General features: G+C 38.6%; 1 protein-coding gene across 2 annotated transcripts in view; it reads right to left on the reverse strand.

The window, feature by feature from the left end:
- Positions 1–18,958, reverse strand: part of LOC121528372 (RNA-binding protein Musashi homolog 1-like) — a 39,763-nt gene that overhangs the window by 14,836 nt on the left and 5,969 nt on the right. For both annotated transcript variants that reach the window (XM_041815820.1, XM_041815812.1), the window contains exons 5-6: positions 5,488–5,529; positions 4,924–5,016 (exon numbers count right to left, since the gene is read on the reverse strand). In XM_041815820.1, coding sequence (XP_041671754.1) covers positions 4,924–5,016; positions 5,488–5,529 — 135 coding nt within the window. The remainder of the gene's footprint in view (positions 1–4,923; positions 5,017–5,487; positions 5,530–18,958) is intronic.

Raw genomic sequence — 18,958 nt, forward strand, 5'->3', positions numbered from 1 at the left:
CACTTGTCACAACATGCACCTTACAGTGATGGTCTCACATGTAATCAAGGTTTACCACCCAGAATTAGAAGATGACATTTCAATTTGAGCAAACACCTGAAATATGGTAATACCCCAAACATGAGTCAGAGGGCAACTGGGAGAAAACACGGGCAGACACGAGACAGAAGGAGGTTCGTGCTGTTAATTTCTTCCAACCCATTAGGCCGACATCCTGGAGCAATGTTCATTTTCAGACTCTTTCCTGCTCCATGACAGCAGAACACCACACTTAATGTTTGTGACAACTGCATCTCTGCCTTTGAGTGTAAAAGTCTGCACAAATATATGCAGGCTCGCCTCCCTCTGCAGACACTGTCACACTTTCCTGCACACACACACACCCCTTCTTTCCATTCATGCAAATACACACTTCTTACTCATTTTTTAAAAAGAAACAAAAAACACTGGATTACAGCAGGACAATGGGCAAAAGCAGGTCACCACGGCAACAAGCTGAGAGGGACTGGAGCAGGGTGTGCGTATGTGGGATGGAGGGGAGGTGAGGTACTGATTTTGGGTAAGGTGGGGGGGCGGTTACAGGAGCAGCTGTTGCATTTGATTAGTTAATACTGAAGAGCCTGAACTCCTCTTAGCCACACTCCCAAACCCCCTAAAGTGTAGTTAGCTAAAAAGTAACCCAACGGTTCATGCATGACGGATGCCTTGATTCATTTAAGACTCATCAGATTGATGTTTTTCTCTTAAATAGTCACTTTTTCTCCTCACCATCTCTACATTCTCCCTTTTTGTTGCCCTTCAACCCTTCTGAATTCCCCTCCCTCTCTCTCCATGGGGGGCTGCTTCTTCCCTTTCAGTCCTCCACCATCTCCCCTCCGCTCCTCCCCTCCTCTCGCTGCTTTTTTTCCTCCCTATCCCCGGCCACTCATCTGTCTCCACAGCATGTGTTTGCTTTTCACCAAATTTCATTCAAAGGAGCTGAGCAGGACATGTGTAAGAAGCCAAAAACATTCAGATGTGATCGGGAAAAGAGCAAAACATCTAACAAAGGCAATAAACTAACAAACGAAATACAGCGTCAATGACCGCAAGGTGTCTTTCTTTCTTTTCTACTTATTCCTTTCTCTCCTTAAACATCTGCTGTGTTTCATTTTGAAAGTAGTCCCATTTCACACTTTTTGTTGTACTTTCAAAATAAAAAGGGGAAAAGGATTCAAACCAGAGAGGAAGAAGCTAACACTAAAGATATGACAGTGGGAAAGGACTAACAGAATATAACCTGTAAGACGCAACAGACCATGAGAGCCTTAAAAGGATACTGGTAAACCTGCTAGGGTTACAATTTGACAAAATAAAAGTCCCCTATTTAAAAGAAAACTCACATAATTATCTGAAGACTAAACAATTCACCTAATTAAATTTGTGTTCCAAGTAAGAATTAACGTCAAGAGAAACCTGGCACAACACTGAGAAGTGTTCATTTTGGCAACTATTTTAAATTTAGTCATAGCTTTAGTCTCTCTAGATGAAAATATCTTTTAGTATTACTCACATTTTGTCATTTATAACCTCTTATAATTTTAGTTTACTTTCAGACGATGAAAACTAAAAAATATTTTAGTAACATTTCAGTTAATAAAAAGTCCTAACATTTTAGTCTTCCTCTTAGTCGAGGTGAGGCATCTATTTCAATAAGCCACATTGTAAAATCAATATAAACATAATACACCCAATTTAATGCACCATCAAGAGTTTTTATCACCAAAGATTTATTTTAAGCTAGTCTTAGCCCAGTCTTTTTAATGGAAAAAAGGTTATTGACTACTATGTTAGTCATAATTTTAGTTGACAAAATTATCCCTGAAGATGAAATGGACGTAAAAGAGCACAGCAGCTAATGTTAGCGAAACATAAGGAAGAGAACGGAACAGCTTGATTTTCTCAAAACAAGAAACCTATCAATAAGCTTAAAAGGGGAAAACTAAAGGAACTTATCAGAAAAAGCTTACATGAGCTACATGAACTCTATATATAATGGAGCATTCACTGATGGAACTTAGTACATCAGTTCACTTAAGCTCAGATCAGGTAACCTGCTTGCACCAGTAAATAGAAATTTAACATAGCAAAAAGCTTACGCCAGTTAAAAGAAAGATAACCTAGCCAAAAGCTCTTGCAGTTACAAGTAAGATAACCGAGCAAAAAGCTTAGGCCAGTTAAAAGTAAGATAACCAAGCAAAAAGCTCACACCAGTTAAAAGTAAGATAAACTAACAAAATTCTTACGCCAGTTAAAAGTAGGATAACCTAGCAAAAAGCTAACGCCAGTTTAGAAACAGCTAACCTAGCAAAAAGCTTACACCAGTTAAAAGTAAGGTAACCTAGTAAAAAGCTTATGCCAGTTTAAAGTAAGATAACCTAGCAAAAAGCTTACACAAGTTAAAAGTAAGATAACCTAACAAAAAGCTCACTCCAGTTAAAAGTAAGATAACGGAGCAAAAAGCTTACGCCAGTTAAAAGTAAGATAACCTAACAAAATGTTTACGCCAGTTAAAAGTAGGATAACCTAGCAAAAGACTAACGCCAGTTACGAAACAGATAACCTGGAAAAAAGCTTACGCAAGTTAAAAGCAAGGTAACCTAGCAAAAAGCTTATGCCGGTCTAAAGTAAGATAACCTAACAAAAAGCTTATGCCAGTTAAAAGTAAGATAAGCTAGCAAAAAGCTCACACCAGTTAAAACTAAGATAAACTAACAAAATGCTTACGCCAGTTAAAAGTAGGATAACCTAGCTAAAAGTTAACGCCAGTTAAGAAACAGCTAACCTAGCAAAAAGCTTACACCAGTTAAAAGTAAGGTAACCTTGCAAAAAGCTTATGCCAGTTAAAAGTAAGATAAGCTAGCAAAAAGCTCACACCAGTTAAAAGTAAGATAAACGAACAAAATGCTTACACCAGTTAAAAGTAGGATAACCTAGCTAAAAGTTAACGCCAGTTAAGAAACAGCTAACCTAGCAAAAAGCTTACACCAGTTAAAAGTAAGGTAACCTAGCAAAAAGCTTATGCCAGTTTAAAGTAAGATAACCTAGCAAAAAGCTTACACTAGTAAAAAGTAAGATAACGGAGCAAAAAGCTTACGCCAGTTAAAAGAAAGATAACCTAACAAAATGTTTACGCCAGTTAAAAGTAGGATAACCTAGCAAAAAGCTAACGCCAGTTAAGAAACAGATAACCTAGCAAAAAGCTTACGCCAGTCTAAAGTAAGATAACCTAGCAAAAAGCTTATGCCAGTTAAAAGTAAGAATCGTCTATAAGCATTCCTGGATCCGTCCCCATGTGCCCCCCACCACGGCATTCGCTGACTACTCCCTCCCCAGTGGGGTGGACGTGCAGTGAGGCAAAGCATTGGCTTTGCTACAGGTGGACTGTCATGGTGGAAGCATTGCCTGCCGGTGCCAACAGATGCACTGACAGTCTCACCCATGGTCTCACTGGACAACTGGAAGTCATGGCAGAGGGTGAATATTCCTCTATTCCTCCCAGCATTGTAAGTATTCTCGCTACAATTCGCTGTCTTTCTGTCTGTTACGCTCCCACTTATCTCCTCAACCGGGCGTGCATCTTTCAAACTCTATAAACTCCAAAACTTTGAATAGAAACACTGCCAAAATGCCGCTGGGATTGAAGTTGCTCATATCCGCCATCTCCTGGTGTAAAGTGGTAACAGCACAGACCTCCACCATTAGCCCCATCTCCCAAAAGTACAGAATCCTTTACAAAATTCCTGAATCCAGACAGTGATCCGGATAAGTCCCAAAATCTAATCAGTTCTTCCTTATGCCATTTCGGAAATTTCCTGAAAATTTCATCAAAATCCGTCCACAACTTTTTGAGTCATGTTGCGAACAAACTAACAAACAAACAAACTAACAAACCCACCCGATCACATTACCTCCTTGGCGGAGGTAATTAAGCAAAAAAGCTTACATCATTTAAAAGCAAGGGAACCTAGCACAAAGGTTAACATTACATTAGCTACACTTAAGAGCACCTAGCAAATCTAGATTTAGCTAAAACTAAAAGTGAGGAACAGTACAAAACTTAATACAAAGTAGGGGAAATGAGCATAAAAGCTAGCATTAGCTAAAAAAATGTAGGACAGCAGCCACCAGCTAAAAGTCTGGGAACATAGTACAACAGCAAGGTTAAGGAATGGTAACACAGCTCTTGTGACAGCAGTAGAGTTATTTAGCTTAGAATAAAGTGCAGTTAAACTAGCTTTAAAATAATACTGCACTTAAAATAATACATGCTACATCATAGTCATTAATACAGAAAAAGGTGAAAAAGTTGGTTTATGAATAAAAGGTTGTAACAACAAACCTAAATCTAAACCAGGTGTTAGCCAACAATCCTAAAATAACCAAAACAGCCAGATAAGTATTTAATTGTGATGAATAATATTGAAACATACACTGTCATTATTATATCTCCATGATTATTAGTTACATAACATCTCATTTGGGGGGCTGATTTTGAGCATATTTGTAAAACAGTTTTGGTGAGATAATGATGGGGTACTTCATGTGAACAGGTTGTCAAATACAGGGTCTACTGAAAGCTGAATTGTTTTTTTCGTTTCAGTTTCCAAAGAATACTCTATATTCAGAAGACAATGTTTTGTTGACTGCTTTCCACACAGATGCAAGAAGGGCCCTAAATGTTCTGCTGTCAAACATCCAAAACGCTGTTGTCTTGAAAAGAACAGCCAAAATGCAACCAAAGGTTACCGTTTTTGGGTGAAATCATTGTTGTATTAACAGGGTCCAAGGGTGACTCACTGCTCTTTACAAAATTTTATAAACAGGATCTCATCACTGTGTGTGACGGCTATAAAATTGATGCCAGATTTGTGTATACTTCACCTTTCCAAACTGGTCGAAGTAGTGCTTCACATCTTCGATGGTGGTATTGACTGACAGTCCACCGACAAAGATCTTCTTTGTCCTGGTCACGAGCTAGCAACAGAAAAAGTAGAAGGCATCGTTTACCAGTAATCACATTAGACAGCAGGGAGATGATGGTGATAAAGGGACTTTGTGTTTGTTAGTGTTTATCTAATCTCTGAAAGCTCTTCTGAGCATTCAAACCAATTTCCCCTCAGTTAAAGGTCTGTGAGACTGAAGCCTCTGAGGTGTATGCTGAGGTACAGGTGAGGATTGAGTATAGTCATTCATTCGTATGTGTGCTTTGACACAGCTATGTGTGTGTGTGAGTCTTGTGTATATATGATGTTGGTTGCTGGAGGTTGGGGGGTTGGGTGGGGTCAGGGTACAGGTCATAGGGTAAGGCTGGACAAGTGGATTGCTGCTCTTCTTTGGTCACGTGCCTTGACTCTAATCCCAGCCAACCAGAGCTGAGTGATGAGAGGTGACATATGACAGCATCACTGCTCCTCCTCAGTGTTAACCCCTTCAGGGCAAACTCACCTTAGGCTGAGCCCGACGAGGAAACGCCACCTTTGGGTCGATCTGTGGGGTGGAGAGAGAGACTCTGGTTAGTTTGACAAAGGTTAAATCAAAAACCTGCCCTGAAAATACAGATTTTACAACACACACATATGAATTTATATAAATAAACTGTGACGATTATGATGCACTGCTTTATCATAAAGTTGATGGCATATTTGCTTAACCCTCTTGTTAAAAAGTCACGTAAAAACTGTAAGAATTAAAAAGTCTGTTTATTTAGGGCCGAAGGTGGTACTTCACAATACCATCCTGTTTTGCACACATATGTATGAATATATTTACATTTCTTTACTTTCAAAACAGCCCAAAAATATCACATATTTTGCACCAAATTTCAATTATAGAAATCTTAACTGATTCATTTAGACTAAAAACGTTAAGTGTAGTTGAAAAGTTAATTTTGTGTGACCAGATTTTACAGTTGGGATTCCTAAAATCCTGAAAGGAAGAAGTTTTTCTTGATCCTGAAGGATGGTTTCACTTGCAAATTATTCATGTGAGACATTTATAGAACATCACCAAGACCACGAGATATTAATTCAATAAACAAGGTTCAACATGCTTGTTTTTGATGGCACTAGGTTTCAAGGAGACCTGTTGAATGTCAAAATCAAAAAGGGGTTAAAATAGAACATTTTGCCCTTTTCTCCACTTGGGAGTAAACCACCTCTTTTAACCAGCCAGGATGCATGTTTGCTGAGCGCTGGCTCCTTGATGTCAAAGCCTAGTCTTTCTTCACAATTTTCCATCAATAAATCTCCCTAAAAGTCCCTTAATCCATTGTATAACTAGGATGGGACAACTTCAGCACAGAATGAAAGCTTTCTGTGCAAACAAGATGAGTTTGTTCACATAAACACTAAAATGGGCTTTTATTTTGAAAATTACAAACTGAGAGCGGGATCTTATTGTGACAGTGATGTATTCTACTGAAACAGAAAGCTTCAGTTGCACTTGTACTTTAGAATGTGGACAAACATATCTGCTAAAACAAGGTAAATATGGCTCTGTATTTATCAATTTTCAGCCTGTTTGGCTGAGAGAGACCCACTATTCACAGTAAAAATATTCAAGCCCTCTATTCTCTAGATTCTTGCCGTGTAGATCAGAGGCAGAGCCAGGAGACTTGAATATCTGGGGCTTAGCCCAACTTAGGAGGATCCAGAGACATGCTACTTTGAAATTGCTTATCGCGTAGTTATATACACTGGTTTTAAGCAATTTCAAATACAAATGTAAATTTGGAATGCCAACATATCCACATCACTGAACAAAAACAACTCAGTTCCACCAAAGATAAAAGTCATCTTTTAGAGCAACATTATTATTAATATTTAAAAGTTGTCAACATCTTATATTCGTCTTGAAACCAATACATGGATGATCATTAATTTCCACTTCTACCGCCAAAAAGTCAAAAAACTTATATAACAAAGATAAAGAAGTTATGTATAAGAGTTTAAAAACACTTGAGGAAGGATAAATAAAGCAAGTTGTGAGGTTCCATATATAGAGCTGTTAATGAAAATGCAGAAAAAGTTCACACTTGGTGCAATGTTAAGTGTTAAAAAGTGTTAAATCTTTTGTAAATCATCTATTTCTCTTTACAATTATCAGCCAAAAAACTCAACAGAAAACAACTTTTTACCAAGCTAAAAGATTCAGGGTTTCTAAGTAAACCTTTAGGGTGAAAGCCCCATTAGCCATCCCATCACTGGCTGTTAATGGGGCTGTTAACCAACATTAAAACACTACCATCCTGAAACTAAGGTTTCTGTAGGGCAGAGAGATTTAGGCCATGTCCACATGCAGGTGGGTATTTCCTAAAACAAAAGTTTTGTGTGCGTTTTGACTGTCCGTACACGTGCGAACAGCATTTTAGGTGACTGAAAATGCACCTTTGAAAATTCCATCCATGGTCAAGACTTTTAGAGACCGTTTACAGCTGTTTACAGCATTTACGTGTTTTGGCCTGCAACTCCACACTGTGTGGTGGTTTCTCCTCTGTTAGACATCACTGGAAGACATGTTTGTTTCTATAGGATCAACAGATTAAGTCAAACTTGCCAACTGGCCACAGAACTTGCGATATCCTTACATATCTACACACAATTGCTAAAGTTGATTAACAGAGATGCCTGAATGGATAATGGAGCTCACTGCTACCTCATAAAACACTAGAGACACAAACCTCGCCAACTTCAGTGGTTTGGATGAGACCCGATTCCAGTTCATGGGACAACTTTGAAAACAAGTTGTGTGTTACAGAGAAATGGCTAGAGAATGTTCACATGTCAAGGACATTATTCTGCCTGTGAGTAAACTGTTTCATCTACACAGCAAAGGACAACTGTTGGCATGGTGTGCTCTTTACAGCAGTATGTTTTGGAAATGCAGATGTTTTTCAAAATGCTTCATGTGTGGATTGTATTATTTTTCATAATGCTTTTTAAAAAATACCCACCTAGATGTGGACTAGGCCTTAGGCTCAGCTCAGGCAAGTTTAGGTGTGGACTTGAAATTGTATAGCTCTTTTCTAGTCATCTGACTACTTGCTATGGAGAATTTGCCATCAGTATAAGCAAATGTCATTCATACAAGAGGCAGTGGGAGCAAATTGGAGCTAAGTGTCTTGCCTAAGGATTCATCAACAATTGCAGGAGCAGGGGTTTGAACCCACAACTCTACCTTCTGAGCCATAGTCACCCAACTTTACAACAACTAGAGGTACTCTAATGTGCTTTAACGAGGCTATTTTGCATGGATATGAATATGGTGTCTCTTAAGATTTTGGCTTAAGGTGTGCCTTGGGCAAATAAACTGTGAAAACCACTCACTTAGCCCTACAGTTGCATTTTGCATGTTCAGGTCTGTTTTTGGAATGGAGGGTCAGGGTGAAGTGTTAGGGGTACAAACAAAAAACAAAAATTGGAGTCACACTCCAAAACGAGTGTTATTCTCCAGAATGCCTTAAAATCATCTGCACAATGGAGAAGATCACGACGACTGTTTTATCTTACTGTAAGGCTCTTTCTATTGTGGGCTTTTTATTTTATGTCACTTTTTGCGTGTAGATCAGTAGCAAGCTAACGTTACATCATATAGTCTCAGTGTGTGCTTGACACTCTTACATCAAGGATGCCAAGAGCCCATGCAAGAGGAATACCCATTGCTGAATATGGCATGTTGGAAATGTCCTTTAATTTGCACTCGATAGCAACTGAAAACATATCAGGGTCTTGAAGGAGGGTCATCCCTTTCTGTAAGGAAATACTTCACCACAAGCTCTTGTAACTCTGGCAAGGAGACACTCAAACACAAGGGTAGATGTAGAGGTAAAAATGAGAAATAGGACTTGGCCTATATCTCTGTGGACATGTTGTCCAGTAGCTGATCCTATACCTGTGCAAACGTAGCGTTGCTCTGGGCACTGATGAATTATCACACTGTAAACTAACTAGAATTAGTTACAACACAGAGCCTCTAAGTCTGGACCCCTCTGAAGGCTTGCACGTCCAAAAATAGCCCGTATGCTAATCTGCCAATATGTATAGTAGACCCTTGTTTATGCAAGCCCCCAAAAAATCCAAACACACGAGGGGAACAAACAGGCAGAGGGAACAAAATTCACAGCCAGACATGCATATGCACTGAAGATTGTATGTTAACATACAGCTAAATGCATCTCATTCCTGAATAAGACAGGGCAGAGCAGCATTTAATATTCTGAATACATTTCAGACACATACATATTTTTATAAATCTCACAAATCCAGACAACCTCCATTTTGGATTAGCCAGATTTGACTGTATCCATATTCCTCCCAAGTGGAATGTCTCAGCACTGGTCAAGGTTACAGATAAAATTAGAAGCAAATGAGTTTTGAATGAGCTGGCCTTTAATAATGCTAAATATGCAAAGCCCGGCCTGGCATTTTAAATTTGTGAGGAATCTGGTGTTATTCTCACTCAAGCTGGCGAGAGGGATGATTTTAGGTCACAGGACCTTGTAGTGTATTATGGTCTTAGAGTTCCATCTTTGTTCTAATAATTGGATGTGTGAAGCAAAACCCCTTGTGTCTCCCACAGCCGCTATCAGAGGTATTGAATTGATATTGGCAGCTAAAAGGAGCCTATCAAATGGCCAGAAATAAGCACTTATCATGTGAATAACACACACAATACACAGGCGGGTGTTCATTCAATATTCAAGCAATCCTTTCATCTCCTTCCTGTGATAATTCCCTGCTTCTGATGACAAATCTACAGACGAAAATACCCTTCGAGGACCTTTAAGAACCTCAGATTTAACGCTGCTTTCGAGAGCCAAACGCTGTGTAACTAAGATGCAGCTGCAGCGTCCTTGGGAGGGATTGCAGAAGGACTTTGCACCTTGAAGTGGGGCACAAAGACGAGAGGCGTCGTGTCACCTCCAGCTGGTCTGAGCACAAAGACAAAGGTGACAAGGACACGCGAAGCCACCGGCGAATATCGTCAACAGCAGTGCACCAGGGGAGACACAAAACAATGACAACACAGCATTTCTTAAAGCAGCTCTGCTTAGTGGACCAAGTATGACGTTACAGATGTGCCGCCACAGCCTGTATGATTATTACCATTGTAATATTCCTTCATTATTTAAGCAGGAGTTGGAAATATTAGAGAAAAAATACAATAAATTCCAAGTGACAGGTGCAGATGTAGCCATTTAGACAAGTCCCACTGTTTACTCCTCACAGTTCAAGTACCAGAGCACCTGTACTCCTGGAAGAAATCTATACATCAAAGCTATTTATGGCAACAAGCAAACAGCATTATAGAAAGTACAAACTGCAGTGACCTCTGAAGCAAGACACAAAGACAGAATCACTACTACAGCAGGCAGTAATGTGCCTCGTCATTATTAAATCTTGTGTTGTGCTGTTTTCTGGTAAATGCAGCCAACATGTCCGCTGTTCCCTCCAAACTCAAAGTGCCGAGAGGTAACAGCCTCTCGTGTTCAGGTCAGCCCACCTGCCTTTAACTCTTTTAGCAGAGCGAGAGGACAGGTGCTGCCCTGAGGCAAGTGTGGCAGACACACAGACATACATACACAATGAGCTGACAATGACAGCGGTCAGAAAAGCAGCACTCATGTTTGACACAAGGCTGCAGTCACAGACATGTGTACAGTCAAATATACACTAATAAATATCTGTTTTTATCATCTAAACATAAATATCAAACAGCCTTTTTTCCAATTTAACAGCATGTGGTGATTTTGAAAATCAGTCATCTTTGGATGTGTCGTTCTATGATCTGTTTCTACTTTAATTCAGCTTAAAACAAGAAAATGTGAACACCAGGAGCGGCAAATTATTCTCCATAAACAATTAAAAAAAGGCCTATATGATGCATGTCAAACTTAGTCAAACATCACTGAAGGATAGAACTGCAGGACTGTAGATGTTAGGCTAATCCACTAAATCAAACATCAAGAGAGGTAAGAGTCGTATTTATATCAACAGAGGTACAGTATAAGCTCAATATTAGGGGTCGTGTTTTTTGGGATGCACAATATTTGATTTTTGCCAATATCTGATTTGACAAAATTTACAGGGTATATACAGAAAATCTGACATTGGATTAATACTTTTAATAGGCTGTTATAGACCCTCTTCATACATTTTAAGACCTATCCATCTTGAATTTCTAACCAGTTACATTAACGACAAACTTCTGATTTTTTTTTGTGCTGACAGTACTACAAGAATGTTACATAAAGAAAAGAAAATGCCTTTTAGTATTTATATTGTAGTATGTAAATTAATGTTTCTTGGAGCAGCTGATAAGTCATAGCTCACAATAATAGAGCTGTTTTCATTTCGAGAATTTATTGCCAGAAGTCTTGGAAACATTCAGGTCTGATCGGAAAGATTTCTTAAAAATCTCATGAGTGATTAGATCGAAAAAACAAGCAGGAAAAAAGCCAGAGCCCCTTTAGATGAATACACTATCAAAAAACCCTACTAAATTTAAGACCTTTTAGTCTTGCATTTAAGACTTTCTCATACTTTTTAAAAGCCTTACTTTTGGCTGAAGAGATTTATCAGCTTTATATCTTTTAAGACCCTGCGGACACCCTGATTTATCAATTAATTTTAGCTGATTGGATACTGATACCAATGTGTAAAAGTATTACAAACCTAAAACACTGGTCCTTAGACCACACCGAAAAGTTGAAGGATAGAGAAGGAAACAAACATTAGGTCTTAGATCACACATTTAAAACTGAGGAATGAAGATCCACACAGAAAAAGACTTCAGCTGACATAAGACCTACACAAACTTAATTGTATATACGGCAGATATGACCAAAATCACCACTTGTCAGGGAATGAAAAAATAAAGAAACACTGTATTATTCAATTAATTTAACACTGAATGGTCAGAATAAGCATCTTTTTAAGGCTTTTTATTGTTTTAAAAACGTCAAAACCCACTGAAAGATGTAAAGGGTGACCACTAGCACTGATTTACACAAAAAAATTAGGGCTGCCCAGATTAAAATTTCTAATCACAATAAATATTGGGATTTATGTAGTTAATCACGATTGATCACATCCTTTTTTGGATTTAAAAATTCACCTATTTTGCATTTAAAATTGCTCTTGTATCATTTTGAATTTTTCTGCTGCCTTAAATGGTGATTGACTTCTTGTTTGGATACAGAGCTGCTTTTATAGGTAGATCTAAGATTTTGACATGAACTTAACCATGGGAAAAAAGAACTTGTTATGGATTAAAAGAGAAATAAGGAAACAAAAAAACTATGTTTGATAACCCAAGTGCAGATAACTTTTTACATTTCCATTGAGCTGTCTGTGAGGTTTTTTAAAGTAAAATGAGACATAAAGGGGAGTGGTGGACTTATTTTACATCACTGTGGCTGCAGGGAGACGCTGATGGGGCTTAACCCAAGTGTTAAAAACAACAATCAAACGTGATTGATAGTGATCAAAAACTATTTGTGCACTAATTGTGAATCATAGTTAATTGCGATTAATGCGATTAATCTTGATAGCCTTAAAAAATATAAAATCATGAAAAATGGAGATATTAGGTTAAACTTTTCATAGTTGTCCATACTGATAATTAACATTCTAAGCTAGCATCTGCCAATACCCATATTGTGCTGATAATATAGTGCATCCCGTCTTAACATTTTTATAATGTGCTTGAGCTGTTTACAGCTTTCACAAAAGCAAATTAAGCTTTGGTTGAAAGTTAAAACTCATTTAGTATTTAATGTAAATGTTTTCATAGGAAATGACTTTTTCAGATGAATGTCCATTTAGTTTTTTGTATAGATTACATACATTTTGTTGTTAGCCTTGTTTTATTTCTGGTTTAGAACAAACAGACAGTCATAATAAGAGCAGGACAGACTGATGTTCTTCACATTAAAAAATAAAAAATATATCAGCATTGATATCAGTTTTGGCTAGACTGAGTTCTAAAAATCAGCATATCTGATTTAAATCCAATAATAACCATGCTTTCACAATATTGTGATATAAGCTAACACTAGCGATCAGCTAATCCTGTATTAATGGGTTCCTGTTGTTTAGTGATGTAATTAACTGCTTTTCCTAAGAGAAAAAATTGTTGCAAACTAAATTATTCTGTAAAGAATAGCAAAGACATAAAAACTGATTTACAGCAAATGTATCATACACTTTTTGACATTTTTACACACCTCATGTTGTTATTGCAAGACTGAACAATGTTATTAAATTCTGTATATTTGTCTCATGTTGTGCAGACGTGATATATAACCATACAACAAAATTTTCAAAGCTTCTAAATTTTCAAGAGCTCTCCACAATCCATTATAAATGTTACCAACTAGTCTAGGTTAGGCCTAATGTAATATCTGTAGTAGTGCTACTACGGCTACGGTCATGCCATGCTGTTAAAAATAATCATTCCACTCCAGTGAAATAAAAGAATATCTCTAATATGTAACTTCTACATCTGGCTGTACTCAGAGGAAGGCTGTAATAAATGAAAACTAAAGCATCTATCAGACTGGCGGATTAGCCTCGAGGAAGACAGATAGGCCACAAAGCAAAAAGTAAAAAAAAGACTTAGCCAGGTCACAGTTTGCAACACTCAGGAATAGCTCTTATGAAGCGTGACATTAAGAAGTCCCAATCAACAGTGGAGAAAATGTAACTTCTGAAGAATAAGCTTTTTTTACAGGAAGAGAAAAGGTTGTTCTTCTCAGGGAGGCAGGGGGAGTTATGACTGAGTGTTGGCAAAACAGCCTGACTAACATCATGCTTCATGACATCCAACCTCCGCTTATTCTAGGGCAGCAAAAGTGACGGCAGAAGAGCCTACGATATGATTTAGGTGGTTTAGCTTTTAAGACTAATCTACAACCAATAGTCACCTCACGTGGCCCAGTGCGTCCACCAGTGTAACAAACTGGAAAACAAAAAATAAAAATAAATCAATAGATGGACATAAAAGAGCGAGGGAGAGGAAGAGAGGGTGAAAATGAGAAAGAGGAGGCATTCATTTGGAAAACAGCTCATGAGAAAGTGGGCCTGTCCAGCGTAGCGGTGCAGCGGGGCCGTCCCAGCAGGCAGCCCCTCTGATTTCATTAATTAACAGGACAAAGAGTACAAAACAGATGGGCCCGTAGAGGAACTGGGGCTCCCGTGCTACCCCCACAGGCACACAAACGCACAGACAGGCACCCACGTAACACAAACACCAACATATGTATACAAAGTGACAAATATATGTAATTAAACTGGCAAGAAGACATAAAAAGTACACTTTTTTATACTAATCCACCCTCTGCTGAGTACTCACAACAGCTCTTATATAGACGTTCAAGCTCTGACACGTTTGCCAACCTGCCAAGACATTCTTGCAACAAAATGGCAAACACCCACACTGGTAAAAAAGGCACCACAGGCTGTCCCATTATGGCACAATAATCAATATAAGCTAAACAGAAAGCTATAAACAGAAGAGAGGGACAAAAGGGGAGTTGGCGTGTCAGAGCGTGCTCAGAAAGAGACTTGGTTTGGGTTCAGGCCAGCAGGGTCAATCTGCACAGCTGAACAATGGCACAGTAATTAGTTAACGAAGCTTACTAATGAGGAACCCCCCTCCCCAACACAACCCCACCCCTGTAACCCCGCTCAGGGTGCTACAATGCCAAGGTGTTGGTGTGAGGGGGTGTGGTTGAAGCACATGTAAAGAGAGAGGGACTGGATACACCTTCAGAGCGTGCCCAAGCTTTAACCCCGGATCTGAGGCCGAGCATGGACCTTCGGAAGCCCAATCCAGTTTGCCTCCTTCTATCCGATTAGTTGCTTTTTAGATCTATACTAATTACAGCACAGGAGCAGGGCCTCCCTCTACTCTCTCTCCCTCCTTCTCCACCCCCCACCTCTCTCCGCTTTTGTCCACGTCAGCACTTCCAGCTAATCTCCAGCCAGGAGCGAGGAGCTACAGCACTAGCATCTGAAGACGAAACTCTCCTCCGCTAACCAGGTGTTAGCAGCAGACCGTGGTGCCAACAGTCCACAGAGGCTGGTGCTAACATATGCTGGTACAGGACACAGCTATAAACGAAAACAGCTACATTAGCACCATGCTGGTTGCTATTACTGTACCTTCGCAGGCGGTGGTGGAAAAAAGCAGCAATTAACACCTACTTTAGCACAGTTTGAAAAGGATATTTCTGTTTAGTTGGCATGAAACATGAAAAAGAATCAAGTGTAGAATTTTAAAATCCAATATGGAACCCATGGGAATCAAACCAAACTGATACCTATTTTGATACTATGGAAATAGAAGCCCTAAGTATCAAATTTGCGCAATTTCTTGTTTTAAATGACCAAAAATTGCAGGGAAACCCTGCATGTTGCTTAAATTGCAATACAACATTGGCAATTTTTGAGTTTTGAGCAATGTAGACAACATGCATGATTTGGCCTGAAATACTTGATGGACCCACTCCTTCATGACTTATAAAAAATATGTAGTTTTTCAAGATTCTGTACCTTATATCAATAAATGCAATAACAGAGACAGTATCATTTTTAAACATGGAGCAAAAATAATGCATAATTTCAATAACATGCCTACTCTATATTTCTGATTATTATGATTTCTACTTAAAAACTTCAAGTAAACAAATTCTAAGTAAATTCTGGTTCATATTTCTGTTTTGTATCAACATCGTAATTGACCAATATTGTTTTTATAGAACTGATACAGATAGTCGTTGTCGTGTGACCGATTAGAGAATAAAGTTAATTGGGCAAAAAATTAAGGAAAATAAACAATTCAGTCTCTAGCTCTATCAGCATGAGAAACAGCGTAGATCAACACAGTAGAAGCGGGAAAACAAAAATGATGTCACACACTCACTATGTCAGTGGCACCCAGGCTTAAGTACTGATTGGCAGGTCTTCATATGACATACAGCCAATCAGATTATGTTGTATGCAAGACAATTAGTGAGACTGTGGAGAGTGAAAATAAAGCCAGTGGGGAGGACACACCTTGGAGCGGTGCCAAAGTAGCACACTTTTTATTACTATCTGTAAAACAAAATGCCAATGCAAATAATCAGCCAAACGCCAAATATGAGCCTCAATAATCGGCGAGACCCAATAATTAGTAGACCTCTAGTAGTGAGGCCATTGTGAGCACTGTACACTGGTGCAATGGTGTAAAATTTTAAGATCAAATGATATTGTCCATCAAAAGATAGAACTCACTAGCTTGATATCTCATAAATGTGAAACCAAAAGAAAGATGAAATTCTAGTGTAGAGACAAAATAATTAAAAATCACAAATTGGAACTTGCTGTAATAAAAACTGGAACGAATCTTTAGACCCTGTAAATAACAAGAAACTGAAAATGAAGTGAACTCCTCATCTGCACACTGAATGAGGCTGTTGGGAAGCTGCTCAGGGGACAAATGAGATGCGTTCAACTGAGGAGCAGCAATTTTAACACTTAGCTGCATGTTTTATAACTGATTGCCAACTTATTAGATAAGCAGATCCTTGGTTTAATACATTTCGTAATTTGAGATAATCTTAATCAGTTTTACATAATTTATGCCAGTATCTATATATTTATATAAGTATCAAGTTATAGCATCATTTTCAAATATTTTGCAAACATTGTTGTTGATTGTTTGGTCTAATTTTGCAACAGCAGTCATGCCAATAAAGCATTGTGAACATTGAACAATGAGTGTACAAACCATTCTGCAATACTATGTCCAAATGCTACTCACAAGTGTGATTTTTATGCCAGTTCCTGATCCCTCCAACACTTTCATTGCTTATGTACAGAAATTCATGGTGAAACCAAACATATTTTGTTGGAGATGGAGTTGCTGAGTAATGAGCAGCAGTTGATAACGCTACAGTTATTGCAAAGAAGAACAGAGAGAAGACTTTTGAGGCGATTGAAAGTATGGCATCTAAATCAGCAGAGGCAGAAGTGGAGGGATTTTTTTGTGCTTATTTGGACACTGAGAGATATGGATAAGGAGATGCATGTCTGATATTTTCAGATGGCAGCAAATAGGTTTGACTATCATCTTCAGCAGCCTTAATCTCCTTTTTGAGCGCACACAATATGTCTGTAGACATGATTTAAAGACTAGCAGTCACCCACTGCTTCCAAGCAGGGCTGTAGGTTCAGGGCTATGTGGACCTCGGCGGATGCTATGTAGATTTGATACAGAAGTTTAAATCATGAACAAAAACATGATTTAAAGTAGTGTCTTCTGCATTTTAAGTGCAGCTAAAGAAATAAGTTTGTTTGTTGGAGATAAAAGAGAACAATAGTTCTTCAGTTTTTTAAAGGCGTCAGTTGAGAAAAAGTATTCAGGCAAATTTTAACCTTCAAATCAATGCAGTTAATTTTTCCTCCTCCTGAAAACTCAACGCAACAATAAGACAGCAAGATCTAAAATCACCCGTCAATAATCAGAGTGGCCGAGAAGTTTCAGGGAATATCTGGCCCCGTCTTTTCTTCTCCTCACAACTGGTTCCAGTAAAGAATCTCCTTTAGAGAAAACAAATACCAGTTGTGCCTTCTTCTCTTTCCAGAAAAACACAACAGCACACCACTGCCCTAAGGCCAAAAGCTGTGGCCGGGCAGGAAATCTAACCTCCAACCAAAACAACAACCCCAACAGACCTCGCTCTGAAAAAAAAGAAACTCATTTGTTGTATCTAAATATTCGGCGCACAGGTACAAACAGTTTCTACAGCACCATTAAGTGTTTGGTTTGTGTGTTTTGCCTTCTTAGTGTGGATAGAACAATACTGGATGTAACTGGACTGTAAATGTTTAATACCACATGCAGCAGGGGATATGGACCTTGCACCAGTTAAAGTATTTTACTTCTCACCCTGCGTGTCCTCAAACACCACCCTGTTGCTCTCTTACATCCCTGTTTTATTCACTTTCCTCGCCTCTCATTTCTGCTTCAGGCATCGCAGCGTCTTTGGTCACAGAAACCAAATACTCGGCATGAAAAGGGAAAAACAAAAAAAAAAAAATCAGAGAAGCGAGTTTTCCTGCTCGTTCAAGGGAGGAACGTCTTTCTCACATCTCACGCTGATCAAACAACAGTTATCCTCGTACGTCTAACTGCTGAGAGAGAGGGAGGGGGGAGGAGAGCGGGGAGTCCAGGTGTGAGGACACAAAGTGCACTGAAGATAAATAAATAGAGAAAATAGTTCAAATGGAACAGGTGTTAGAAAAAGGATGGTCCCAGAACCTGCTCGAAAAAGATCAAAACACCAACAATTCTGACTTTCAGTAACCTCAACGCTAATCTACATTTTAATAAATGAAGCTAACAAGACGGTTCTCACCTTCAATCACTGTAAGCTTACTATGCAGGTGGTTCTGGCACAAGATGTTTGCCTAGTCCCTGTCAAATAATGTAGAAGAACAATTCAGCCTTTTAAAGACACTACACAAAATGTTTACATTGTAAGGAACCATGTTGCTCAAAGCTGTACTTTCAGCAGCTTTTTTTGTGATGAGTCTTTAATATTTACCATATTATTACGGAATTATAGCCCCCGTTAGGAGCTTTCAATTTTAGTCAACTTTTGCACCCCCTGTGGCCACATCAGTGCATTACATTCTTTCATTTCTCTCTATTTAACTCCGTACATACCAGAGTTAAAACTATCACTCCCTGTAAATCTTTGTTGTGGAAAAAACTTTTTCTAGGAACGCAAGATGTTGGATATTTGCAGATATCTAACATTTATGAATGTGTGTATGCTGATACTTAAAGATAGTTTAGACCTAAAACTGAAGTTCTTAAAACACATGATTTAAAGATTAACATTTCAGTCCATAAGACAGACTTTAAA

Source organism: Cheilinus undulatus, linkage group 3, assembly GCF_018320785.1.
Source record: "Cheilinus undulatus linkage group 3, ASM1832078v1, whole genome shotgun sequence".
Classification (NCBI taxonomy): Eukaryota; Metazoa; Chordata; class Actinopteri; order Labriformes; family Labridae; genus Cheilinus; species Cheilinus undulatus.